Consider the following 27,990-nt stretch of genomic DNA (forward strand, 5'->3'; position numbering starts at 1 on the left):
TTGCACATGAATGCCATGGATGTGAAGCACTGCCCAACATGACTCCTCCAACACCAGCTTGGAAGAGCACCACAGACCAGGAGATCTTCTCCCTAAGGCTGTCCTGGGGAATTCACGTCTCCATTTAAATTCACCAGTAGCAGAACCTTGCCCAAGGACACCAGCCTTGATAAAACACTGCTAACTAAAATACACAGCTCACACTTTCTTTTTCCCATGTGTAATACCATAATGGCTGCTGCAGAAGCCAAAATAAAGACTGCCTAACTGGTATCAGGTGCTGGTATTTCTGCCTTCCCTACACCTGCAAACCTCATCAGCACTCATTCCTGGGAAAGGCCAAAGTGCCCTAAGCAGCCCAGGAGGCTGGAGGGAGTTAATGAGAATTGGTAGCACTGGGGTAGGGACAGGTAGATTTATGGGGATCACAGAGGTCAATGGGCTTATTTGTTCTCTCCTCATCTGTTCCCACCTGTGTCATTATCCAGGAAAGGATTACAGGCAGGACAGCCTGCGCCTTCATCTCACCACAGCTTTGCTTTTCATATCTGAGTAATAATTGCTCTGGGCAGAGACCTCACTTGGATTCCAGCAAAAATTGAAAGAACATCTATCTAGATAGATGGATATCTGTCTGTTTAGACAGATACAGATCTGTGTTTGTGGGCCAGGACACAACAGTTGCCAACATTGTGCGTGTGCCTGTTCCTGTATGGGAGGTATGTGTCCCTTTATTACTTCAGGGTATCCTCTCAGCGCTCCCTGTAAAGAGGTTCTGAATGGAAGCCAGCTTGTTTCGTGTCCATGAGTCATTTCCATCCCTTTGTTTAACGCCTGGCTCTGCTCCGCTCTGGTAGTTGCTCCTTGTCAAAAGTGTCATCTCAGAGCTCCAAGTCAAGTCATTAAGTTATATATGCCAACATAATCAGGTTTTGGAGAGGGAACAGAGCTCAGCTAGACACAGCCGCTGGGGCAGGAGGCACTACTGACACAGCTGAATGGTGGTGAGATCATTTTCTCCCTAAAACAGCATCTGGAGGGGTTCAGGTTTATAGCAAGTGAACATTCCAGATGCGCTATGTACCAGGTGGAGAAACTGGAAGCCCAGGCCCAACCTGGATGAAAGAGTGTTCTCAAAGACTTCAGGATGCTTTGGGTCCAGAAATTAAGGGCTGAAATGCTTGACTAGAGAAGGAACCTTTTAGCTGATTTCAGAGAAATTCCACACCCTGCACTGTCCGTGTGAACCTTTCCACTGACTTTGAAGTCAGCTTTTCCCCAAGGCACGCGGATTAACAAACACTGTGACTGAGTCCCATTTCCTCCTTTCCAAACGAAATCCAACATCAGCGATTGAGAAAGAAGAACCTGCATTGTAATAAATCCCCACAGTCACGGTCATCACCGCTTTTGTTATGAAAGCGCATCTTTTGCTGCGGTTTGTTTGTTTTGTTTCATGAATTAACTTTGTGTATTCGCGAGATTAAAAGCTTAAATGGGATCAATGAAGACTACACAGTGTGCATCAAAGTAATTGCGGATTGTTTTTGCAGACTCCAGAAGAGCAGTAATATTGAAGTGCTGAGGGCTTAGGGCAATAATTATGAATTTTTCAAATAAAGAGATGAAAGGAAATACGGTGTTGGTACGCTGGGCTGAACCCAATGGTTTGTTGTTTCCAGCACACTGGGACCTCTCTTGGGGCAAAGGTACACCATGTCTTCTTGAAGGCAGCAATCCGATCCTCCAATCACTTTGAGGCAAATCATTTGCTGTCCGTGTACAGGATGTTAACTATGTGGAAAAGTAATAAAGCGGTGTAAGCCTCAGAGAGAATCACAGGAACGTCCAGCGCTGCCTCCCATCCTTTCTACCTTGGAGCAAAGCTGTATGGAAAATATATTAAAATCAAGAGTTCAGCACTGCTTTCCAGATGGCATCATATGATATGATATTTGCTGGCATTTGCTTAAAACTAGACTCTTCTGATCCAGAAGGGTAAAGCTTATAATATTCTCATCTTCCAAATCCTTGATTTCAGATGTTTGTCGTTCCCATAAATTACCACGTACAGCCAATAGAAAGCAGTTATTTTCTACACAGTGGAAATAAGAGAGATTTGTGGATGTGGTATTACATAGTGCGAGCTATTTTAATATGCTGAATGTATAGCAAAGCTGAATTTAATATTCTCAGAATAAATCACACCCAATTTCAAGGCAGAATTCCTTCCCTTCTCCGTTCTGTTCAATTCAGAAAACCCCACATATTTGGCATGACCTTCTTTCAACGCACCCAACACATAAACCTTTGTATTTAAAACCTCTTCCATACAGTCTGACACAGTTCAGCCAGAGTTCTTATTAATTGGGAAGGTGATGGCTGAAGAGGACCAGTGGCTGGATGGGACGATGCTGTGGTGAGCACCAGGCAGGGACTGTGGATGAGGAAGCCACACTGGTTGTCTTACCTATGTTTCCAACACAGCCATCTGACACTGAGATGAGTTGGCACCAACTCAACCAAAGAGATCCGTTTGAGATTGCAGCTAATGACATGCAGCCATCACAGAAGCACTCACAAACGCACTAAATAGTTGGACTAAGTGGGACTACTTTGAAGAGAAGTTGTCTGCGCACGTAGCAGGAATGGGAAAAGTCGTGTTTCATCAACTTGTGTGGTGTCTGAAAGAGGTGACATAGTTGGCAGTAAGAAGAGTGTGTTGCAACGTTTCTCAATTGCAAAGAAAACACTGAGCCATGCTTTTCTGGACAGATCCTCATCTGGTGTAAATCAGCGAAGCTTCACCAATGTCAAGTTGCTCCTGGATGCTGTTGTCAGGTCTTCCAGAGTCAACACTATGGAAGCCCATAGTTGCACATATTAAAGTAATCAGGAAGATTTTCATTACTGACTGCGCAAGTGAAATGAAGACCGACATAATGGAAACGTGTTCAAAAAATTTTACTGACAAAGATTTTAAATAAAAATGCTTTTTTTCTCTTGTGTACGACTGTTGTCTAACAGATGCCATTAATACAATGGAAGGATTGTAGTGGAGGGGAGAGGAAATGTATTTCCCAATTCCTACTGGAAATTACGTCTCCACTTAATTCCTCCAAGCAGCTTAGATTCAAATAACTCTTATTTCTTCCCGCTGGCCGTTTCCCATGGCTGCACATCCCTTCTGCATTGGCACTGTCGTTTCACAGCTGTCACACATTCCCATGAACAACAGATCATCACTGGCCCTGTACAAGGCATACTGGGGGACCTGCAGGTATGGATTAAAGGTAAAAAGGACATTTTCAATTTGCAGATTATTTGCTGGCATTGTGAGTAGATTTACTATCTTTGTAAAGATGGGAATTTGCTCTTCTTTATCTGTGTGGTCACCTCTTTCACTTGGTCTTGAATGCAGCTGCACAACATGTGTATATGGATCCCAACCAGCACGGCAGAACATGGGTTCTTCAAGAGAATTAGGGATCATCTCATCATTCTGTGCCCAGCATGAGGAATTGTGTGTTACTGGGAGGGCTCACTCTGACCGAGAGGTACTGGGAGTTCCTCTACTCTGGGCCTGGAAGGGAGCAAGTTCTCAAGCAAACCTCCATCCTTTACTGTTAACCACAGAAAAACATGGTTCTGAACTTCACCCTCTTCCTTCATCATGTTTTCTAGAGCAAGTTTTTCCCAAGTCAGACATTTCCCTGCTGCTTTCTGCTGTCATTACAGAGTCCAGCTTCTCATTTACTGTTTTATTCAAAGGGAGAAGTATATTTATTCCATATTCATACAGATGTTCATGTGGCTATAGCCAGTCTCTGCCTTTTGCTGACAAGCTTGCTGCTTTGTTCTCAGGACACCAAGCAGCTGGCATCAGAATACCAAGTGTTTTTGTCTTCTACCCATCTTCCCTCTTCATTCTCCAAATTTTCTGTCCTGGTGGGAAACTTGTCACACATTGCTGGGCCGATGCAGAGCTCTGCTTCTGTTCTGTAGTAAGGGAAGTATCCACTGGAAGAAAAGGGCCGGTTCAGGCCTGGCGGTGTGGTGGGGAGGGAGAAGGATGGAAGGCAGCCTTCCAAGGTGCTGCCTCCTGGGAGCTGCTGGGATGTTGGCTCTACATTGGCCATGGAAGAACACAGCTTCCTCTCTGTCCCCAGAGCTGGGTGGGCGGTCTGTAACAAACATATACAGGAGCTGAGGTATGGGTACATGGAAGAGTGAGGCTGACACATGGGAATGATCGTTAGAATTATGTGTCATTCAAGGAGGGATGGATGCCACCTGTGAATGCCTGGGAGTGCTGCCCAATAGATACCTACAGTCACGGGGAGAAATTTCCCTTGTAATTTACCTTCTCAGCATCTCCACCAAGCTCCACACATCCACCTTCTCCTTCATCTTTGTTTTCAGGCTTCTCTCCTTCTTCATTTAAGTCATATAAGAGAGGTTCGACAAAGTACTCCTCATTTGATCTGTAATATGGAAAATATCCTGTGGAGATGGCTGAATAGTTCACATTCTCCTCCTTCTCAGAATAAACCTCGCTGCCATCAAAGCTTTCTTCTGTTTCTGGGTTGATCTGCAAGGCAAAGAGGAAAGATGGGACCATAAAGACCAGTTCCTCCTCCCACCTCTCTGCCACAGTCTGCTTGAGATAAACAGAAATTTCCCATCAAAGCCATTTGTGATGGAAAATTGGGTCTTCAGTTGAAACATCTGAAAAAGAGCCTACTTGCAATGCAAATATTTGCAATTTGTTTAAAAGCTTATGTTTCAAAAACCAGTTATGATGTAAGAAAAAAAGACAGCTCTTTCCTTCTGAGCCCTGAAACAGTTTCCCAGGAAGAGTTTTCAACAAAATCCAAATACAACTTAGCCTCTGTATTCTCAAGCAGTCTTTAGTAGCTGACACAGGCTCTTTCACATTCTTTTTGTCCTAATCAAGGGTCACAATGAGTAGACTTTGGAAATGAAAACCCAATCTCCAACCCTTCCTGTTTGATTTTTTACTCTTGTTTGGCGTAGCACAAACCACGACCTGCAGAGACAGCACTTGTACCTGACTGGAGGTTAAATTTACTGATTGCGTGCGTTTCCTTGACAGATTCCAAACCAAAGTCATGGCACCCCCACAGTTGATTTAGTTTGGTTAATGGTCTCTTGAAAATCTTGGTAGATCAGCAGTGCTCCTGAATGTTCTGGAAATGGAAGAATACTGAAATTTCAGTAGAGTCTTAAAAAAAGCTGGTTCGACCCTCTTTTCCTCCTGATATTTTCCTTTTGGATTTTCCATGCAACCCAAAGAGGCACGTGCAATTCAAGGCCTTGACTGAGCTTGGGTTTGATGTTTCAAATCAACTCCCATTTTATCATTTGAAAAGTCAATTTATCAAGTAATCACTATTACAAGACCTCATCTCCTTGAAAAATATGGTCATATTCTAGCCACGTTCAAGGGCTATAGACAAGTTCAAAGGAGTCTTAATCTACACATCTGGGTAACACAAGTGCAGCCCAAGGGTTACCAGGGGAGAGACAGAGGGTATTTTTATGGTTACTACGTACCCAAGAAGTATCAGAGAAGAGAAAGCCTGTTGGGAGAGCATCATCCCACACCCGTTTTGTTCCCTTGGTGATGGGGTTCCAGGGTAGCATCACAAAGTGAGTGGGACTGTTGTTCCACTCCTGGTTGCTTTTATCCATATCAGAGAGGAAATAAATTATGGAAATAACCCCTTATAAATGATCATTTTGGATTTATGACTGTATTGCATTTGTCATACACATAAAACCCATCTTTTAGAAGCAGGTTGGCTCTTTCCATTATTAGTCTTTTTCCCATGGTTTTGGCTTTGTCAAGTGGTTATCAACTATAACTAGAAAGAGATAGGAGATACCCTACAAGATCCCCAGTTTTACACAGTCAATACATGCTTAGAAGCCATACTGCTTGCTGCTCAAATTCTTAGATGAACAGCCCTCATCTAAGAGGGAAAAATGAGGAAAAGCTCCACTTGAAAGCTCCCACACGTTTTAAACCACCACTAATGATGACAGTGTGGGCATTTCATTGCTTTGCACAAGGATTACATCTCTTGGTGAAACCCATCAGCCCTTAGCTGGGTAGGGGTGGATGGGGCTGATGAGAGCTCATTGTGGTTCTGAGCTTTCTCCACATGTTCTCTTGAAAGTGAAACAAGCAGTTTTTTTCCCAGGTTCCAAGAATGGTGAGTCAGGGTGACTTCACCAGCACAGAGCACAGTAATCATACGTCTGATCTGAGAGGAAATTTGTATTATGCCAGTACATGTATGAACTTTATCCAGGGAATGTGCCAAATAGAGACTTCTGAAAATGGGTTGCTTTTGTTTTCAGTTCCCCCTGGCTATGAAAACTGTCCTCTCCATCCCTTCAGTGACCAAGCAGCTCTTCAGGACCACTCCTCTACTGCTCTCTGCAGCCCCACAATGCCCAATGAATGGGCAGCTAAAGTGATTCACACGGAAGGCTGCTTTTCAACAGAAACAGCATCAGATTCAGGCTTTTTTTTTTTTTTTTTCCCCATTGACATACTAATCGCTGCAAAGGCAGTGATCAGTATTAATTTCCTTTTGCTGTGACAGAATAATGCCGCTCTCTTCAGCTGATACATGCAAAAGGAAGAAGGGAATGCCTCAGTTGTGCCTTTCAAGGCATTTTCAAAAGCTGCGTATTTCCATACTTACATAAAAGTACTTACTATATCCTGTAAATATATAGAAACACACAAAGACTTCCTGATACTTCACATCGAAATAGTTATCATCTCCTTTCCTTCATTCAGATTGCAATTACTTTCTGCTAAATGACAGATGACTTGCCTTATTGCCATAACAGCGTGTGTGTACTTCAGTGTTTAACTGGCAAGTGTGACAAAGTGGAGCGCATTCTCTAAGAATACATTAAAAAAAGCCCATAAATAACTGAGTCACTGAGAAATTCAGAATACGATTCATCCTCATATACCATTCAATCTACTTACCAAAAATTCCAGAACTCTAAAGCATAGGGATGATTGTGAATAGCCTGAATTATTATTCGTCCCATTTATTATCCTTGTTGCTGCCTGCAGAAAAACGTGGTTTATTATAATGTGATTTCTCAACTGCATCACGGTGATATAGCAGCAGTTAATGAAGTGTTTGGGCACCGACAACCCCGGCTTCATTGGAATTCATTACCACAAAAATACTGCCAGAACTAATTGCTGTCAGGGGCTGCTTATGCATGTGCCTTAGTTCCATTTCCCAAAATGACAGAGCTATCGCCGGTACAAGTGAACAGAAAAAAAACATCAAAGGGGAAAGGAGCAGCCCCTGAGCTCCCATCCCTGCAGGTGCATCCTTTGCAGCGCGTGCCCATGGGATGTGCTCATCCCTCAGCCTGGCAGCTTCCTCCAGGAGCCAGCGCTGCTGCTGTGTCCAAAGCAAGCTGAGGATTTCTTTGTCTTTAACTGAAAGGTAGCATCTTTCTGCAGAGGAAATTAAGGGAGAATTAAGGAAAAAATTAAGGAAGAGCAGGGCAGGGTCTTAAGGAAAAGATGGAGAATCCCTGCTGCCTCCAGCGCACTCAACTTTAGGCCTCTTTTCCCAGGTAGCAGCGAGAGGATGAGAGGGAATGGCTTTAAGTTGCATCAGTGAAGGTTCCAGGCTGGGTATTAAGAAAAATGTATTCTCAGAAAGGGTGGTGATGCACTGGCACACGCTGCCCAGGGAGGTGGGGAGGGTGGGGGGGGGTCTCCATCCCTGGAGGTGTTCAAAATGTGGAGATGTGACATTTGGGGACGTAGTCAGGGGCACGGTGGGGTGGGTTGGGTTTGGACTTGGGGATCTTAGAGGTCTTTTCCAACCTTAATGATTCTGTGATTCTATGATTCTATTCTGAATTGCCAGTGTGTGGGAAAGGCGTGGGCTTTGGGCCAGAGAAGAGCCTGGGATGTGATGGCAGGAGGCAAAGGTGAGCACCAGAGCTGCCCGAAGGGATATTCCAGCCCCTCTGCACTCCTTGGTGCGCTCCACTCCCTGCTCCCCTTGCACCCACCCCCATGCAAGGCACAGATCCTCCCTATGCTCCAAAACAGATGCCCTCACACTGAAAAAGAGACCCTCTTTCTGAGCTGGGAATGCTTCTTTCCAAAGCAGCCAGGAAGGAAGGGAGAGGAATCTGTGAGCACAGCTGAAGCTTGTGAAGCAGGGACTGCTGGAGGAGCTCGCTGTACAACTCAATTTGCACGATGTCTGAGCACTCCTCTTTCAAAAGTCAGCCCAAGCAGATCGTTCCAGATTCCCCTTGCCAGAATCCTTGGGATAGGTCCAAGGGAATGATCTTGACTGCTCCAGGTGGGTTATGGATCCCCTGGGAGGTGCCTGAGGTGTCGAGGAGTTCACTAATTATGCTCATTAAGTCTTCTAGGGGAAGGATGCTCTCGGCACAGCAAGTCATGGTGCTCAGAGCAGGACACCTTTCATACACCTCCTGATGCGAGCAAGGTGAAGAGGGTCATTTCTCCTTGCATTTCTACCTTCTGGAGTCTGACTTTGCTCCGGAGATCAGTGGGAGGAAAGCTGTCCTTTTTTGGAGCCTTCCAGTGTTTTCCATAACAACTTCCCTCCAACTTCAGGCCTCTGTGACTTGGCCAGTTTCATTCAACAAAGACAACTTTTATTATCTTACTGAAAAGCCTGGATGTACTGCTATGTCGTGCTTGCTACATACACATTTTTAAGCATTAGTCATGCCACAACATCTGCTTTTTATTGGTAATTACACTATCCACATTTTAATAAGAGGTAATTCTTAAATTTCTCATAAAATATATACGACTCCAGGGAAAGAAGGTGAAAGGTTTTGCAAGCCTCTCACAGCCACAGGACCAAAATGAGTGGAAATAAATCCTTCCCAAGCAAAACTTGTACAACCCCTCATGGCAGAACATCCAGGGATGCCGTGTGATTTGCCGTCCCCTTTTCTCCTAATTGTTCACGCTCTGCAGAACAGACCTGCACAGTCCATGTGCTGCAGCCCTTCTGGGTGCTATTAATTTGCTCACAAATAGAGAGCCGGTGCTAAAACTGCCCATACATGGACACCCCCTCCTGGGTGTGACCTCCTTGGAATTAGCGTGAAGGGGTTTCTGCGAGATCAGGTCAGAACTGGGGAGCAGTAAAAGTTTTAAGGCTGTTTCCGCATGTTGTAGACACCCCAGAATTGCAAATAGGTGTCCGGATTAATGGACCGAAGCTTGTTTTTCTTATTTGTTGTAAGCTCAGTTGAAACAGAGTCAATAAAAAATGGCTGAAAAACGAGGCACAGCTACAGCAGAAGAGGTAAAGCATCATGAAAAAATCCTTCAGGGTCCATTAAAATCTTCCTGTTCCTTATTTCCCCCTCTGTCTCTGCAGGTGAGTGCTGCTGTGCTGCTCTGGTCATGGCAGAGTTTGGCTCTTTGATTCCTCAGAACGTTTCCAGGGATATTATCCAGCCATTCTGGCAAATCTGACACTTGACAAACGACACTTCTGCAAGGTCATCCTTAAACCTTTGAGAACTGGGGAGCTTTCTCAGCTGCCCCTGCCCTTCCCTGAATGCCAGCAGCCAAGCCCATATGGAGCATTGTGGGCTGAGCTCGTTGTTGATGCAAATGCATACGACTAGTTTTGATTAAAAGCAAAATGCAGAATTGACTCAAACTGCCTTTTTGTTTGAAAAGCTTCAAGCTCCTCATTATCATCAGGCTTTCTTTCAGGGCAGGAAATTAGAATTTCCATGAAATAACGCTGGATGGCACAGGGTAAAGTCAAAGAACATGAAAGTTCCAAACAAATGGAAGGATAAATGTGCAAAACAAATTTGAGGACACTCAGCTAAACATTTGGAGGCACGTTATGGCCCGTGGGTTGTTTAAATTATGCTATGTGTATAAATCAGCCATGTACACCACACCAGCGGTGGACTTGAGAGCTCTTTTCCATACGCACAATTACTCATAGCTACGCAGTACATAATTACAGCATTCAATAGGCAAGAACGGTTTGTATTGCAGTGTGCCTGGATTGAGTGGTTTTCATGTGAACAAGGAGCTCATTCCAGAGTCCAAAGAGACTTTGTGCAACCCCAGGGCTGCTCAGTAGTGCTTGGGAATGCAGTGCCAGGAGGGATGTGCTGAGCACAGGCAGCATGCAGGTGGGCCAGCACCAACCTTCCTCCCTGGGATGTCCTGGCTCATCGGAAAACCCTCACGCCAAAGGAAACTGGAAAGTGGCAATAGCTTTCTTCTGTCAACACAAGGATGTATCTGGCAAGAGAATCTCTTCATTTTTATGGGGTTTTAATCATAGCCAGGGCTGGCAGTGGTCCTCCCAAATGAGAGCGGTTGGTGTTTCCCAGCATAGGAGCAGGCTACTCCGTGTGCGATGTTACAGAGTGGTTTCTTAAGTTTCCACAAGGAAGAAAATAAAAGGAAGCACATTTTTTGCCAAGGACTATATTAAAAAGTTGTATTTCAGTTACAAAGAAAAGCTCCCTGGAATTAGAGAATCGGGGAATTGAAATTGCTTTGTCCCATGCTCCGTACTGCAGATTTTAATAACAAAACCAGTTATTTCCTTGTGTTTTCCGCCTGCCTTCTCAGCTCTGCAGCAAGATTGTGGCACTTGGGTCAGGATTTTCAACGGGGATGGGGAGAAGTGGCTTTAAGACATTGTTACACAAAGGATATGGTGTCTCTGAGCAGGTGGGAGTCTGCAGATAGGTGACCACTGCTTCACTCTGCTCACACATGGCATTACTGGAAGAGAGGTTGCCTTTGGGACATACACTTTTGATTGCAGAAATATTTGCAGAAATTAAACTCTATTAAAAAGCTGAAAGTAATTAACAAGATGCCTGTTAACCCTCTAAGCCTCATGGAGGTGTCAGGACCTCACCTCCATCCCCAAGAGGAAAGCACACTCTGGTTTTACCTTCACACATCTCTTCTTGCTCTGGTGGATGAAACGGGACTGTAAGAACAAGAAAACCAATTATTTTTACTCTGTTGTTGTTCCACCACAAACAACACATCACAGAATCATCAAGACAGCCCCAAAAGGAGGAAAGGGATTACAGCTGACACTACATAGGAACTCTAAGAAGCTTAAAACAGAGAGAAGAGAGGGAAGGTGTATGGGGGATTGGCACTGTAAGGCTTTCTTATAACAAACCTGATTCTGCTTTCATGCTGGTAGGTGACAGCAGAGAGAAAACTCCATGTGTGTTTAAAAACAGGTCATCTTTAAGAAATGTTATGGAAACCTTGAGTAGACACAAGCAAACAGCCCTGCGGCCGTCATTTGTCTTTGCTGTCAAGAGGAAAATTAAGGCTCCAGGGGAAACAGAGGCCAGGTTTGATGGATGCCTGCAGCAGAAGGCAAGTGGGTCAGCATTCCTGTCTGCCATAAAGTCGTGTTCTTTCCCAGGAGAAAAGTTACTGCACAAACAATACACCTGTAGGGAGGAGAGGGGATGAGAAGAAAAGGAGTGGAAAGGCACAAACATTTTTAAGTGTCACTTCTGGTTTGGTATTGACAGAAATTACACTTCTTCAGAAATGAAAACTACATTCCATGAGCTGGGGGCTTTCTGAGGCTGAGTGTATTTGTGAGCAGAGCACACACATCTTCATTAGCTTTAGCAAACAGATCTGTGCAGTGGGTGTCCACACTGCGTGTTTTCAGAGGGATCAGTCCCAATATGGACCGACCATTAGTGACCAAGCACTTGAGCGAGCCAGGAGCACATCATCTCCTGCAGTATCCTCCAAAAAGGAAATGAAACTTCTATTTCTGTTTAAATCAAAGCACAAGAAAACACTGCCTCTTTGATGTCTTATAGCTCTTCTAGATCAAGTATACTGTCCATCCTCTTAACACATACACTCACAGAGGACACCTAATATCATAGATCCATTTTAAAGGACATGCAAACCCAAATCATCTCTGCAACATATACATTTCTACTTGAAAGCAACATCAGACTCCTGCAGGCATCCTACTTCAGCCAAGGAAGATACAGTGAGTCATGCTGCTAGTTTTACTGACTTTGTTTAGTTTTATTTTCTGATCAGATTTATTTCAGCCACAAGACACTGAATCTGGTGATCAATGTTCAGCAGATTTCAGCTGAGCGATCTATAGCCTTGGGTTACTAATATATTTAAATATTATGTATGTATTTTGTGATAATATTTCAATTCTGATAACTGCCAGGGCTGGAGAAAAAGCCACAGGTAGGCTCCAAATCTTGAGACTGTCTTAAATGTTATTAAAGGCTTTCAACTTTGTAATTAAATTAGGGTCTTTTCATCTACTTTTTTTCTGTGTTAGCACTGAAGATGTACTGAGGTCTTTAAACTGACTATTCTTAAGGGCTAAGGTAATTACGGGCTCTGGGAGGGTGACTTAACAGAAAGCACAGCATATAATGAGACATGCTAGTAAGCTGCAGAGTTTGGCAAGCACAGAGACTCTAGAGAGACTCAAGGTGTTTATAGACATTTCAGCCACCATAGATCATAAGGACTCGCCTTTAAATTCTCAGTATCTGCAGCTGTTTCGGAGCAGGTACAGAAGGTTCTGGTGACACAGGGCAGGACTGCGCTGAGAGCAGTCTCTGAGCACAGCAACCCCTCCATCAGTTAATCCCCAGGAAGGGACAGGCTCCTCCTTGCCTGCAAACCTGCCCAGTACAGCATCCTTAGAAGCATTAGAAAATTACAACTTATACTTCTGTCCATCCTGTGGCCTTGAAAAGGGAGGGAGAAAGGGAAACGTTCTTGGGGTTCCAGCACTCCTCCACTCGCACACACTCATGGTGGGCTGTGAACCATAAGTTGGACCTTCTGTTCATGCTGGTCCAGTCAGCCATTCCATTTGTTTTAGGGAATATATCTCCACTTGGCATTCAGTTCTGAACATCCGGGTAGAACGGAATCATTCACACTTGTAGCAGCTCTGTAGCACTGTGTCTGCTTGAAACTTTGTCTCTTTTTTCCTCCAGCAAACTCAATGGTGGAGCTGGAAAACAGGTTCACAACTGTCCATGGTGCCTCTGGGATCATCTCAGGCTTGGGTTTCTAACACAGATGCTCAACCCCTATTCACTACTTACTGCAGCAGTGTCTGCAAGCAGCTCAGTTACTCCAGATTTCAGTGTAAGTGACCTCTGGTGTTTGTCCTTCTGCAAGAACCCCAGTATCCCTTGTGCTCCTACAGGGGAGGATGTAACGTGCAGGAGCACATTCCCAGGCCCTAACAGCACCTCCCAGAGCTGTGTGAGAAGGGAAAGACTGGGCTGACTTTCAGGCTCCCCTCCTCACCCAGGAGCAGGGCTCAGAGCACATTTGCTAAAGCCGCTTCTGTGTTTTTCCCAAACTCCCTGCTTAATACTTCCAGTACGATTCCGAAGGAAAATTAATCCTTAAGCAAGGGTCAGCATGCAAACTCTTAAGAGATCTCCACGTGTGCACCCATATCTTCCCGCTTGCTGTCATGAGGGACATCAACAGCCACCATTACTTTTGCCTGATGGACTTTGACCAAACTTATCCACAGTTCTCCTATGACCGAGTTTGCCCAAAGAGGTGGCTTAAGGGAAAGAAGTGGAGTTCACCCACACAAGGCTCAAGGGAAATTTGAATTCACTTCGCACAGTTTCCTTGATCCAGAAACCCCATTTCAATATTCACACTTCCATGATCCAGCACTATGAAAATCTGCTGTTTGCTCTACTCCAGAGAGCCGTGCAGGGCAGCAACAGCACACTCCTGAGTATTATGAAAAGGAGATTAATTTTTCTTCAGTTGCAGATACATCTGAATCTGTATTAAAAGTGAATGACAAAACCATGCACTGTTGGAAGGAGCCAAGTCAGACCATGGTCAAGCTAAGATCTGCAGATACACCTTCAGAATCAGTGCTGGCTCCCCTGTGATGATGGGTTGGTGAGCTTGAAGCAATGCTCTGAGCCTGGAATTCACTCTGCAGGAGCTGTGGTTGGGTTTCCTTTTGTTGCTGTTGATTTTGCAATGCCATAATAAGTGTTGGTGAATTTGCAAATCATAAAAGCTTGAACCATGGGTGGATGCCTTCATCCAAGGACTAGAACAAACATTTTTGGTGTCAGTCCATTCCAGAGGGATTTTCAGTGTTATAAATTAAAAGATAATAATAAAAAAAATTAGCAAAAGAAAGCTAAACAAACAACAGCTGTTTGGAACCAAGCCCTAAACCCAAAGTGTATAAATGGTGTCCAGACAAAAGCTTAGAGACAGGGACCAAAAAAAATGCTCAGCACAAGAACTGCAGGGTGATTTCTGACTATTCTGCTCGCAAGACACTGGTTTTCATCCAGCCACAAGGAATTGACTCTTCTCAGTGATGAGAAACATATGACTCGCAGATCCACTGCCACACTGACCTGGTGGGCATGAACTGCCTCAGAGATGATGAGTGGCACCTTTGGGACTCATCCCTACTGACTGAGCAGGGGCTGCAGGTTAGGAAACATTTAAAACTGTTGAATTAGGAAATCACCCATGGAAATCTGAACAAACAAGAGATAACATGAGAATAAACATCCAAAGAAAATGCAGCAATCCTGCACAGCCACCAATAGCCTCCTATCAAGGAGCTGTAGACACACGCAGCCCTCAGCTGAATTATAAGTATTAATGTGTTTGAAAGGTATTTGCCCTTTGGACAGCCATGTTTTTGTTTGGGGCTTCAGAAACATAAATTACAGCCATTTAAAGCCCAGGCTTACATTTTACTTCAATGACGTAAATGAGTTCCCGATTTTCAAAGGCCAGCTGTCCCTTACAGCAAGAGGTTGCAATTATATAAAATTCTTTTATTGCATGGAGGTATTTTCAGTCCTTTAAGTTTATGTGCCCCAGGTGAAGCAATATAAACAAACTATGGCTGTCGCAACTGTGTTAATAATGGAAACTGCATTTGGGAAGTTTTAGGGATAAAACCTATAACTTTATACTGCTAAGGTGTCAAACCTTTCAAATGTAAAACAGAAGTGCAGCTGTGGAAGACCTCAAGAAAGGTTTCTGAAAAGCCAATGTTCACAGTCTCTTTAGATGTAACAAAGGCAGTAGCTTCCAAGCTGCAGTCATTAGTAAGAGCTGCTGGAAAAAATAAGGTTAAGAATACATCTTAATGGATCTGAGTTTTTGGTGAGCTTCAGATACACAGAGTTAAATCCACTCCAATCCAGCCACACTGAGATCTGTATTTTACAGATGCGTGTGTAATCTTAGCCCATGGCAGAAAGAAAATGCTGAGGTACAGGATGAGCTTGGATATGCTGAAGAGGAACACTACAGTACAGGTCTCGGCTCAAGGAGCTGCTCCTCAGCTGCAATGCTCCAGCTTCCCACTGTGAATTTCTAGTCCCTTGGCTTAAATGGACTGAAATGGACTTGTCAAAAATGGACTGAACCAGGCAGAACAAATGTTTTCCATACTGCAAGAGTTGGGTTGGCTTGTTTGTTTACTTTTCCTTTTCTCCAGCCCCGGTAGATGTGAATTGCCATTGCCTTAAAAGTACACAGAATATTCAAAGCCAACAAACCACATCAAAAAGTACCGATGTGTCTATGGATGGCTCTGATTTTCTGCCCCTTCCAACCTGAGACCATGGAGTAGTAGCCAAGAGAACATCATGTTCTCAGCTGTCCATGCATCTGGAGCTGAGATTATTCTCCTGTCTAATTTGAACAGCGTAGAGTAGTGGGGAAGCGAAGGGAAGCTCATAAGTCAATGGCCACGATGTTTAGGGAGGCACTGAGGGCAGCAAGGAGAGGTGAGCTCCAGCAAGGCAAAGGCTTTGAGGCAGAGGAAGGAAGGTTTGGATGCAGCGCACGTCTCATGCTTGGTGAGCTGACATGGAGGAGAATTAAACTTCAAAGGCACCCATTGCACAGCTGATGACATTTAGGAAGAAAAGGGAAATTGTTGCTTTTCTAGAAGATTTACAAATGCCATCCGTATCCACGGGTGTAATTTTCCATTAGGGAAAAAAAGAATATCTTAAGAAACATATGGACCATGCAGTAAAGAAGTTACCATAGCAACTAGCTTCCTAAAAATCCCTACATATGTATACAGAAAAAAATGCATGTAGTAATTATAGATGCATGTCTGAAGTCATTTATAAGCCTCATCTTCCTAGCAATATTTTTTCCTACTAAAAACCAAATTCATGCTTCCAACATCAGCTTACTGTGCTGCCTCTTGAACCTGCAAAGTCAAAAGCCTCACGACTGACAGTCACTGACAACAGAGCAAAATCTAATTTAACTAATTCAAAATATGTGCTTTAAGCATTAAAGGATGGTTATAGAACCAGAATGAACTGAGATCTGGGACTACAGCTGAGCTGACATTTAAGTTCAGAAAATGTTAGATGTTAAAAATAAACAGATGAAAGGGTGTGACCCTCAGAGAAGTATTCAAGAAAAAAAGGAAGGGGAAAAAAGGTGAATTACCAAGGCACAAAGGGTTTTCAATTCTCTTTGCACTGTGGTCCTGGTGTGGGGATTGGTGGGACATGCCACAGGTCACCTCCTCTCATAGTCCCAGTGCTCCCATCATGGCAGGCTCAGGGACTCGCATTTCTCCTGTGTTACTTTTTGGTGGCGTTTGAATGGATCTTAAAGACTTGGTGGCTTACCCCAGCGTGTTTCCACATTCCTTCTATTTTCCATCATCAGGAACCAGAGGTCTGCCTTGCTGCCTGCTGGTCACCCTGGAAATTTAGTGAAGATGGATTTCCTACATGTCCAAGCCCTGCTGCTGAGAGGAGATGAGGATATGGGGTCAGCGCAAAAAGAAGACCTTCTGCAGACACAGCTGGCTGTGGGATGGGAGGCCACGAAGGAATTCAACCTTGTCTTCCAGATCCTGCTCTAAGAGATGCGGCGAGGAGACATTGCGCCCTGGTCCCTGGGGCACAGTCATGTCCTCTCAGCTGGCCAGAAATGGGGAGGATTCATCATTAATTAAACATAAATTTGGCAGCCCGATGTCACAGTCCTTGAGCTGACAAATAGGAAATGCTGAAGGTCAGCTGTAAATCAGCACTGGGGAATGTGTTCAGCTGTACACAAAGCCCCAGGTGGGGCTCAGGTCTCCTTTTGATTTATCTTCAGCCAGCAAACAAATCAATGCAGAGTTGAACAACTGAGCAGGTTCTCCCTACCTACTGGTGCTACAGAAAATCCCTCATTGTGGTTCTACACATGCCCCAACCCAGTGGCACAGAGTTAAAACTCTTTCTTTCCATCACACCTGGCTCCCATCACTATCGGTCGAATCTGGCTCTGGATTTGCTCCACCAAAATCTGAGCTCCTGCTCAGGGGATGCTGCAGCCCTGCTGCACAAACAAGGCTCTGCCATCACAGCAGCAGCTGGTCTGAGGAAGACACTCACTTCCTTTGTAAAACAAATCATCTGAGGTGTCAAGTGAGTACCTGCCCACTGCTGGGATATTTCACAGTCCCTCCATCCTCCAGTTGCTGTTTCCTTCCCTGGCCAGAGCATCGCCTGTGCAGGCTCTGTGCAAAAAGAGCTGCATTTAAACCTGTGACACCTTCTGTGTGTGCTGTCTCCACGTGCATACCTTTAGAACACCTACAACTGCTCATTCCTTCACCACTTCAAGAAAAGCAGTTGGTGAGAAGACAGAATAGGGAGAGGCCCAGCAAATGTGTCTTCTGAAGGAATGTGTGGTTCTTAAAGAGACGTTTCTCCTGCTCTGAACATTGACAGAGAGCTAATAACAGTCCCATGTCCCTGGAGCACTTGTTCTTGATGAGAGCTATTTCCATCATGAGCATCAGCTCTCTCCCTCTGGCTAATTTGTGGCAAAGTCACTCACAAAGAGATGCAGCCATGGCTCCTCTTACATGAGCAAAGCATTATTTGTTCTCCATGAGTGGAAATCAGCACAGTTAGAGACCCAGAAGAAGACCTGGGCTGAACTTAAATCCTTTCTGTAGTGTGAATGGACACCTTCTTTCCAATATCATTGAGCTCTACTTTTGCACAGACATTTGATTCCACCTTGTTTCATCAAAGGCATCTTTGGACCTGAAAGGTGCTACCTATTTTCTGCAGTGCTGAAAAACTTCTTTTCTGCCTTCAGGGAGGAACAGTTTTCAGCCCAGATGAAAAATCATTGCTTTACTTATTTTTTTTTTTTTCTGTGTAGGCAATAGGGGAGAGGCCTTGCCAGGCAATGAGGAGGCAACATCTCATTTGGCCAAGACTGGTGTCCTACTGATGGAGAGGAGGCTTTCAGGGGTGATGGCCAAGCTCAAACTTCCAGCTTACGGGAAGGTCTTTCCACCTTGCTGCTTTGCCCAATGACCAGAGATGGCACCCAGTGCTCCCCCACCAGCTCCCTACCCCAGCTGAGCAGAGGTGGTCCTCCCTTGGTATGAGGCAGAGCAAGGCACATTCACGGGGAGGAGAGCAGCCCATCACAACATTCCTTCCAGCTCACATTTTGCCATAAATGGAGAAACAGATGGCTTTTAGGAAATATGGAACTGCATTCGCATGTCATGGAAAGGCCACACTTGTCCCTCTCAAGGGGACTACAACTCCACCCTCCTCTCACTAAGAATGTGTGGTTTTATGGATGATACGAAGTTACGCAAACACTTCTTTGAAATGGCCATTCTTGCTCCTTATGGGCATATAATTTTCCTGGTGGCCAGACACATCATATTTTCTCTTAATTATTTCTCTATAAAAAATAACCCTTAACACCAAGAACTTTATGTGTCTCTAGGACTCTAACCAAGGAATACCAGTTCTGAATAGGGTAGATCACAGCAGTATTTTAACATCTGGCAACAGCAACAGAAAACCAGCTATGAGAAAGGGGCAGAGAGCAGAGCTTTAGGGCTGGCTGGCAGACTTCTTACCATGCAGTAGGCATTCCTGCTTGATCTTGTACGAGATAATTCTCCCTCAGGTCTTCAGTTTGGCACCTGTAAGAAGTAGAGGTAGAAATAATTATATTGCTGCATCACTATTGTAAGAGAGGAACAGTTTGACGGTGATACAGAGGACTGACACAGGAGGGCCTTTCTGCAGACACAGAGATAATGGGTTTTTGTAAAATTAGTTACCTAAAGATGAGCTCCACTCTCTGCACGTAACTTGCCAAATGCAAGACTTGAACATTCTGTTGTGTCTGCTTGGCATACCCCAGTTTCTCTTGCTGAAGGGAAGCTTGCCAAGGCTGATGCTGTGACCCACAGGCTGCATATGCTGGAGGGCAGCACACACAACCTGCTGCCTCCTCCTGACCTGCTGGGCAGGGTCTGTCCACCCCCAAAGCACAGGTACTGACAGACATGCAGGTGATATCAGGTGTCCTGGAGCACGCACTGTGCTCATCTCCATCCAAATCAGTGCAGCGACGCCTGTCACCACTGCTGGCACCCATTCAGGAGAGCATCTTAGGACAGATCTCACGCTCTTCTGAAATGAGATTTAAGCACTAACTCAGGGGCCTCCTTGAGCTAAGACACATACACACATGGTGATGGGGCACAGTTCATATGGCACAAAGCCTAGTGGGGAAATTTCCAACAACCATGTCCTCCCCAGGCCAGCAACACAATGCTTCAAATCCATAGATTTATCCCTCAGGCTTGTAGAGATGCCGCTCATGGGACACACTGCTGTGACCTTTTCTGAGCTCTCCCCAGTCTGGAGAAGCTGGGTCTGAAAAAATGTCATTTGCCAAATGATTTCTTAATGGTTGTGTCTTTGGGTAAATTTGTCATAATTTTAATCTATTGCAGAAGAAAAGTGGAAACACAGAAGCCTATGGTTTTTAATGTCCTAACACTTATTTCTGTGCTTCAGTTTTTATTACAATTATGTTTGTGGCAGAAAACATTTCTAAGGGCCAACATCTAATGTCACTTTCAGCTTCTAACACATTTTTAATTAGTTTCAGAGAACACTAAAACCATTCGTTTACTGCTTCAGAAGTGAAGAAAAGCATCTGATACCTCAGGGTGTAACACTTCTACTCCTGTTAGAAGTGAACAGCGGTGAGATACACTTTCCTTTTCCCGTTTCCTTTTTACACGGTTGTGATGTTCCTCAGCTGATGATCGCTCATGCTGGATTCCTCTCTGCAGGCTTCTTGGTGAGAGTTTTGCAAAAGCCAATCGATCTTTTTAAGGCTGGCAAGTAAGAAAAAAAAAAGCAGCTCTGTTTTTTTATCAGAAATGCTGAATATGCATCTCTTGCAACATCCAACCACACACCCATTTATTCACCCACATCTGTGTTGGGTTGTCCATTGATGTGCACCACCGTAGCTCCAGTGGCAGCGCAGTGATGTGCAAACCAGCGTCATTGGGTGGTCTGGATCTCGTTTCAAGGCTGCATGTTCTTCCACATGACAAGTGTCCTTATTGAGCAACATGCTTTAGTGGGCACAGTGGGGATGAGTTGACAGTTGGACCTGCTGATCTTAGTGACTTTTTTCAAGCTTAATGATTCTGTGAATCTGTGAAATAAAATGTATAAATTATCCACTTAATTAATGACCCTGGATTTAGCCCTTTATAACTGCTAACAGCTTGCATCTACTTCTTATATTACACAGCACAACAATTGGGAAGTTCCACCATCCAGTGAGCTGCGCCACGTTCTGGCACCTCCCTAACCTTTAGAGCAAGCATAATTGATGGACCAGGTGCTATTCTTTAACTGCTGTTTCAAGAGAGAAATGTTGCATGAATTACATGTCTTGAAGAACAAACTGAAACATAAGTGCTGAGAGAGAAAAGGCTCCTCTTTGTGTTCTGAAATTCCAATTAAACAGCGCTTCCCCAGCCCCTACCTGTTGGGTAATCCTTATGTTTTCCATCTCCAGCGCATCTTCATGATTCCTGAAAGGAGTGACTGGTTTTCGGCTGCTTCCCTTCCTGGCAGACAGATCTCACATGCTGGCTGGGGATGCTCCAGCACATCTGTGCAGGGCTTTCATCTGGCCCTGCCCTCCCCTTTCATCTGCTGAGAGAAGAGCGCGGGTGTTGGCCTGGCTGCACAACAGAGCAAAGGGAACGGAAACCCGTGAGTAAACAGCTCCTCTGTGCTGCCCTCTGATTACCTAGCAGGGGAATACTATGATCGCTAATATTACAAATTAAGATGTGGACATTATAAATAGAGCAAATGCATATGGTGTTCTCAGAGATGCATAATGCAGACATCACATCTTGATCATATTAGGTAAGGCTTATGTCTATAGACGGCGCGTTCACTCACAAGCAGCAATTTGGGAAGGAGCCGCCTGGACCAGGATGTGAACTTTGCTATGAGGCTCTCTCATGGTGCAGAGCCATTTGCTGCAATGTGTGTCCAGACGTGCTGGACTTGCTAAATAAGTTTTTTCCCAAGTATGCGGATTGAGAAGGATGGTGGGAGGTGAAAACACCAAATGTCTTACATGGTAATCTTGTCTTACCATATAGGTCAGGAAACTAGGGACTAACGTGGGGATAAAAACAGCAAGACTCTGAAGACTAAACATCCAGGATGAGGAAAATGTATCTCATGCTGGCAGTAAGACAAACAGATTAATGTAGAAATGTAAGAAAGGCCATAGTGGGCCAGAAGGAAGGTGGAACTGTCCCAGGAGTCTGTGGCCAGCTGCAGCCAGCACTGCACATCTGAGGACCACAGAGACCAGACTACTGGGACAAGGCAAGCCTATGCCCCATTGGTTTACTTTCCCAGCTTGAAGATTATTGTTTTATATATATATATATATATATAAAATTTTGTTTAAACTCTGTACTTGTTGCTTTGCATCATTCCTTTGCTCCATAAAACAAACTAAACTTCTTTGCTGCCCTGAAACAAGTGACATTTGGGATCATTTCATGCGCAATGGCCCCAAAGGAAGGCTCCCATGTAGCGTATCAACCCAACATGGTGACAAAGCCCATGCACAGCATCCCATCACATCCACGCCTCATTCCTCTTGGCCACTCACAGAGGGAGGGAGCTGTGGGACACAGGGATGGCAGCATTAGTCACCTCCACACCAAGGCCCCTGGAGCCATTCTGTGTTTGTGAAATGTTTTGATGAGTGTTTGGTTTCTATTGGTGACATAAATCAATCTCCCTGCCATGGCACTGGTTTTCCAGAACAAAGAATTCCCAGAAAAGGGGAATCCTGCTGCTGGCTTGTATAACACAAATGTAGGATCCTGCTGGCCACATGGTATTTCCAGCACTGGATTTATTTTCTTTCTGCAGGATGCAACCAAGATGCTAATGAAAACAACACATGGAAGACCTCTGGATAAGCCCCAGTGTCTGCTGAGGAGCACATAGCTCTAGTCTGGAGCCTAAAGCAAACACAGATGCATCTAAAACAATTATCAAAGATAAACAACGTGTGCCTTGAGAAGGAAAGGAAGGCTGCCCCTGTCCTGCTGCACTGCCAAAGATCCCAACTGAAAGGTGAACTGTGGGTAGTACGAGCAAAAGAAGCAAAGCCAAATCTCTGATACTTAAACTGGACCTCTTCTGGCTGGAGGGAACTGAGGAGCAATCTGTTTCTCCTGATGTGAGCGATGTGGGCAGGCCTGGGCTAAAGCCTCCACAGACACCTTCAAAATGTTTTGACAGCTTTAAAGGGGAATTTCTGTAGAGGGAGAAAAAAAACCTTTCTCCCAGGATAGATTACAACAAATGGCAAACATTTCTCTCAGCTACAGAAGTGAATTTTTTATGTAGCTCTTTGATGAGCAAATTTCATTCTGATCACAGGTGATATATTACAAACATCCATAAAACATGCCCAAGCAGACAGATGAGGAAAAAAAATGTGATTTTCTTTTTGGCAGTTCACTCAGTGGAGAAACAGATGACTGAGCATAAGAGCACTGCAAGGAAAGGTGGTAAAAGCAGCCCTCAGCCCAACAAAAACTTTTCAGACCAGTTTCATGCTATCCAACGTGCTGGGTGGCACACATTGCATGATCTAAGAGTTCTCCCAAATTACTAATATGGGTTTAATCATATTTGTTGTGTCTGAGTCCTGTAATTTGTCAGTGGAAGGCACTAACGAATTATAAGTGGATAAGAAATTATTTGGTTGGAAAGTTGGGATCTTTTTCTGCCCCAGAATATCTCTGGCAAAGTATAAAGCACTTTTCCATCAGTATTGGCCATCCAGTAGGTTCTCATGAAATTTTGGTTTGCCTTGTGATATTTGTCAGCTTTCTCCATGGAAAAGTATATTTTTGGACAGGCTGTAGAAATACCCAAGAATTCAGAACACAGATTTCAACATCCCCCGGCTGCAGGAATTTGGGATTGACAGCAGATCTGTTCCCCAGTCTACACAGCAAGATGAAGCACCATCCTGCAGCCAGAACCTCCCTACCTTCACTCTTGTTTCCGACACCCAGTGAACACAAGAGCTGAATGCTCCGCCAGGTGTAACCCTGCCCCTCTGTCATTGGTTCTGACCTTCCCTACACAAGAAGAAACTGAACAGAATGAAACTTGGAGGGTGAGGGAGGTAGAAATCATTGCTACATTCATTGCTGGACTACTGATGATGATGATGATTCACCAAATTTCCCCAAGCCTCAAAGCAATAATTCTTGAAGATAATCCAGTTATCTTTTCTACTAATCAAACTTCATTTATGATGAAAATTTACTGTTTCTTTCCTGGTGTCAAGCCCATCTCCTCTCCAGCCACTCACCCACAAATGCAATTGCTGACTAGGGAGCAAAAAACAGAGTCTGCCCAAGTGAATGCTATCAGCAAAATCTTTGCAAACTTTTTGTTGGAGAAACCAAGTAATTCGTCTTGCTACAAACTTATTCACTGGGAATTCAGGAGGAAAACATCTCGGTGACAACAAACAGACCTTGTATTTTCTGTTTAATCACACATCCAATGTACGTTCCCACTTGATTTCTGTCCCACTCAGAGCTGCAGAGTTCCATGTTTTATTTTTTAAGTAGGCAAAATGATGGTGCTTTTGGAAAACCTTCATATCCCCAGTCTGTGGTGCCGGGGCTTTACACATCTGTTTATTCTGCCATTCCGTGAAAACAGTGAACCCATCACATCACACTGGGAATCTCACTTTCTTCAGAACTCAGAAAGAAATAAGTGATTCTCCAAGAAAGCTGTAAATTCTCTGACTTAACAACACACTTTGGAGGTTTTTCTGCTACACAAAGTACTCCTGACTTAGCGAGCCTGCAACAATTCATCCCAAGTGTCATTGTAATTCCAAAGGGAAATCTGAAAAACATATACAAGTTCTTTCAAGCACCATGTCAGCTGCCTACCCTCAACATGATGAATACTCAGGTGCTGTCTGCTTTCTGCAGCACCTCTTATTGCTGGATTTCAACAGCAAAATCATATTTACAATAGTGAGTGGAGAGAATACCAACAGGCCTCTGTAGGTTTGGGTTTGGTTGGGCAAACCAGAGAAGAGAGTGGTTAAAGACATTCTCTCCTCACTATGGCTGTGCTCTCTGTTGGTTGTTTATATGATTTGCAAGCATCAGATTTTTGCACTGAACATTTTCTGCACCGAGTGCCCAAGCCTTGGGGATATCTTTCAGTTTGGGCAGAAATGGCTCAGTCATAGGACAGGACAGGGGCTCTGCTGCACACAGGCAACACCCTCTGTGTGACGAAAAGAGAGAGGACCTTTTCAGGTTCCCAAAGCAGACACTTGTTCCTCTTTCATCTAAATTAATGAGACTTAAGCATCCAAATCCCCAAGATTTGCTAATGCCCCAAGTGTAGACACATTATGGCCTGTCTTTGAATATCTGAAATAACTGAACATAAAGAGCAGGAAAGTGGATTGAATAGACACATGCTCTCCTCATAAAATAAATAAATCAATCTAATCTCTACAGTACTTCTATCCATGAGCTCCAGCACCATATAGTTTCCTTCAAAAGTAAAAAGAATTAAATCTGTTCAAATATTTAGGTTCCTTTCCTCCTGTGAGTCATGCTCAGATGATCTTCAAGGACCTTTCCTTCTCTGTCTGCCTCACATGTTAATCCAAATCTCCTCTCTTAATTAAACTTCTACTCTACACGAGTCTTTAACCTCTGTTTCCAAGTGACAAAATCAAATCCAGTTCCTCCTGATAGGGAAAACTCATTTCTGTTTGATTGACATGTTTAATTAAATACCTATATATTATTTTAAATGCTAGTTTATTAGCAAGACAGCCACTCTGAGAATTATAGCATGTGCACAGGGAAGAGTATCTAACAATAGAGCTGCAAATGTTTTTCCTGTTCTCTGATTTCCCTTCCCACCATGCCAAGCCCTGCTCCAGATATATCTCTGTTTATGCTGAAAATTGCCATTAGTAACCAAAAGATGGGAACTGTATCATGAAAAACATCCCCTCCGCATTCCTGGGGCTTCTCCATATTCTGACACTCCTCAGTGTTGCAACACAGTGTGTGCTGCCAGAGCAAGTGGAAAAACCTGCTGTCTGTTGCCAATAACCATTATCTTTTTAAAGCCATCAAATGCACAGAGAACGCCGTGGCCATCACATACTGGGGATTATCTAATTAATTCAAACCTCGTTCCTTGTGAATCACTGCTCATTTCAGTTGCAGCCTGAAAACAGACATAGGAATAATCATGTGCATATGTAAAGCTTAAGTGTGAAGGGTTTGTTCTTGACGCTGATTTTAATAAATCATTGGTGAACAGTAAGCAATGGCAATTCACTTTTTTTTCCCCCAGGTAGCTGCACTTTGCTCTATTAGACTGTTACTACAGAAAACAACCAAACTGTAATAGAAAGGAGCTAATAGGTCTTTCATCTACAATACAACCGAGCCTTCTTCCCGCTGTAGTGATGCTTTTTGCGGGATATGAGTCACTCATTAGTTCTGTACAAAAAATAGAGCAGTAGAGCTGAATCATATGAAAGGTATCTTGGTAATGGTCTTGGTGACAGAGTAAATCCCCAGCCAAGCCTGACAAATTCCACTCTCCTCCATAAACCACATAAAACAGTCTCAGACAGCAGAGATACTCAATAACTCTTTCAAAGAGCAATAACATCCTAAAGCTCCTTATCTTGACAAAGACATTGTCACAACATCAACGACTGCAAACTATTCATCATACTCTAGAAGATCTCTTTAATTTTTGTATGCATCTTATCTGTTTATTGTTTCCTATCAATTGAAGGAACACTGATTAGTATGTACTAACTAGGATCTGATTTTCATATGGTCTTCACCATGAGTTTGACGACATACAGAAATGAGGGATCCTGATCACTGATCAAAGAGATGGAGAGCCTCTGCTACCTTTCCTGGGCTCATTTCTGACAGTCACGCTGAAATTAAAGCACCAAGCCACAGGTTTGTGAAAGCAGGAACTGAGTGGTGAGTTTAATATTGTCTGTCAGTAAAGATCTGTTCAACTCATGCATCCTGACATGGACTGGCAGAGAAAGGAAGCATCAAGTCCAAAAATATTATTGCCCAACACAAACCTCTGAGATCTCCTTCATTTTAATACACTCATTTGAAGGATATCTTAGCCACAGATAGTCAATTTTGATTCTCATTAGGCACCTTCATAAATCTGCATCCACATGACATTGGTATGTGACTGTAAGTCCATTTTTATTTCACCTAATCTCACTTTTCATAGTTGAACCTAAATTCAATGCCAGCAAATCATTCTGATATCACAAAACTAAGTGGTCTTCTACCTTCTGAAATCCTAATATCACCATGGTCTCAGGGTTGCTCCTCTGTATCTGTACACGCCATATAAACTCCATATAAACACCACAAGCCAATTGACTGCATTTAAAAAATAGTTAGAAACAAAAGCATTCATCGTTCATAGTCCCACAAACAACAGCCTTGACACCCAGACATTACCAAGGCCTTCTCAGGGATTTCAGGTATAATGCTCCCATTAAACTTAACAAAAGCCAACAGACCCCTGCATACATCACCAGGACAGACTTCAAGATGACTTTGAACAGACAGTGTTTGACTTTGAACAGACTTTGAACAGACAGACATTGTCAAGATGACAATGAAGTCCCATGCTGTTCTCCTACAAAAGCTGGCAGCCCGTGGCTTGGATGAGTACACTCTCGGCTGGGTAAGGAGCTGGCTGGAGGGCCGGGCCCAGGGAGTGGTGGTGAATGGAGTTAAATCCAGTTGGAGACCAGTCATGAGTGGTGTTCCCCAGGGGTCGGTGCTGGGACCTGTCCTCTTCAACATCTTTCTTGATGACTTGGATGAGGGCATTGAGTGCACCCTCAGTAAGTTCGTGGATGACACCAAATTGGCAGGGAGTGTCAATCTGCCTGAGGGTAGCAAGGCCCTGCAGAGGGATCTGGATAGGCTGGAGAACTGGGCCAAAGCCAACGGGATGAGGTTCAACAAGATCAAATGCTGAGTCCTGCACTTTGGCCACAACAACCCCAGGCAGCGCTATAGGCTTGGGGCGGAGTGGCTGGAGGATTGTGTTGAGGAAACGGACCTGGGGGTGCTGATTGATGCTCGGCTGAACATGAGCTGACAGTGTGCCCAGGTGGCCAAGAAGGCCAACGGCATCCTGGCTTGCATCAAAAACAGTGTTACTAGCAGGAACAGGGAGGTAATTGTCCCCCTGTACTCAGCATTGGTGCGGCCGCACCTTGAGTACTGTGTTCAGTTTTGGGCCCCTCGTTGCAAGAAAGACATTGCAGCCCTAGAACGCGTTCAGAGGAGGGCTACGAAGCTGGTGAGGGGTCCGGAGCACAGGCCTTACGAGGAGCGGCTGAGGGAGCTGGGATTGTTCAGCCTGGAGAAGAGGAGG

General features: G+C 44.2%; 1 protein-coding gene across 5 annotated transcripts in view; it reads right to left on the bottom strand.

Moving 5' to 3' along the window:
* Positions 1–3,746: 3,746 nt before the first annotated feature.
* Positions 3,747–27,990, bottom strand: part of LOC146752274 (uncharacterized) — a 64,085-nt gene continuing 39,841 nt past the window's right edge. The window contains exons 2-10 of one of the 5 annotated variants that reach the window (XM_085532104.1): positions 20,975–21,176; positions 20,410–20,638; positions 20,133–20,309; positions 19,032–19,097; positions 11,253–11,535; positions 7,034–11,051; positions 5,093–5,210; positions 4,364–4,591; positions 3,747–4,184 (exon numbers count right to left, since the gene is read on the bottom strand). In XM_085532104.1, coding sequence (XP_085388230.1) covers positions 3,861–4,184; positions 4,364–4,591; positions 5,093–5,134 — 594 coding nt within the window. In that variant the 5' untranslated portion in view covers positions 5,135–5,210; positions 7,034–11,051; positions 11,253–11,535; ... (2 more) ...; positions 20,410–20,638; positions 20,975–21,176 and the 3' untranslated portion in view covers positions 3,747–3,860. Of the gene's footprint in view, positions 4,185–4,363; positions 4,592–5,071; positions 5,211–5,577; positions 5,717–7,033; positions 11,052–11,252; positions 11,536–19,031; positions 19,098–20,132; positions 20,338–20,409; positions 20,639–20,974; positions 21,177–27,990 lie in introns of those variants that run through there. The other 4 variants (XM_085532101.1, XM_085532100.1, XM_085532105.1 and 1 more) reach the window with 4 other exon arrangements.

This window comes from Coturnix japonica, unplaced genomic scaffold (assembly GCF_054131305.1).
Source record: "Coturnix japonica strain WE unplaced genomic scaffold, WE-NBRP24 Scf048, whole genome shotgun sequence".
Lineage (NCBI taxonomy): Eukaryota > Metazoa > Chordata > Aves > Galliformes > Phasianidae > Coturnix > Coturnix japonica.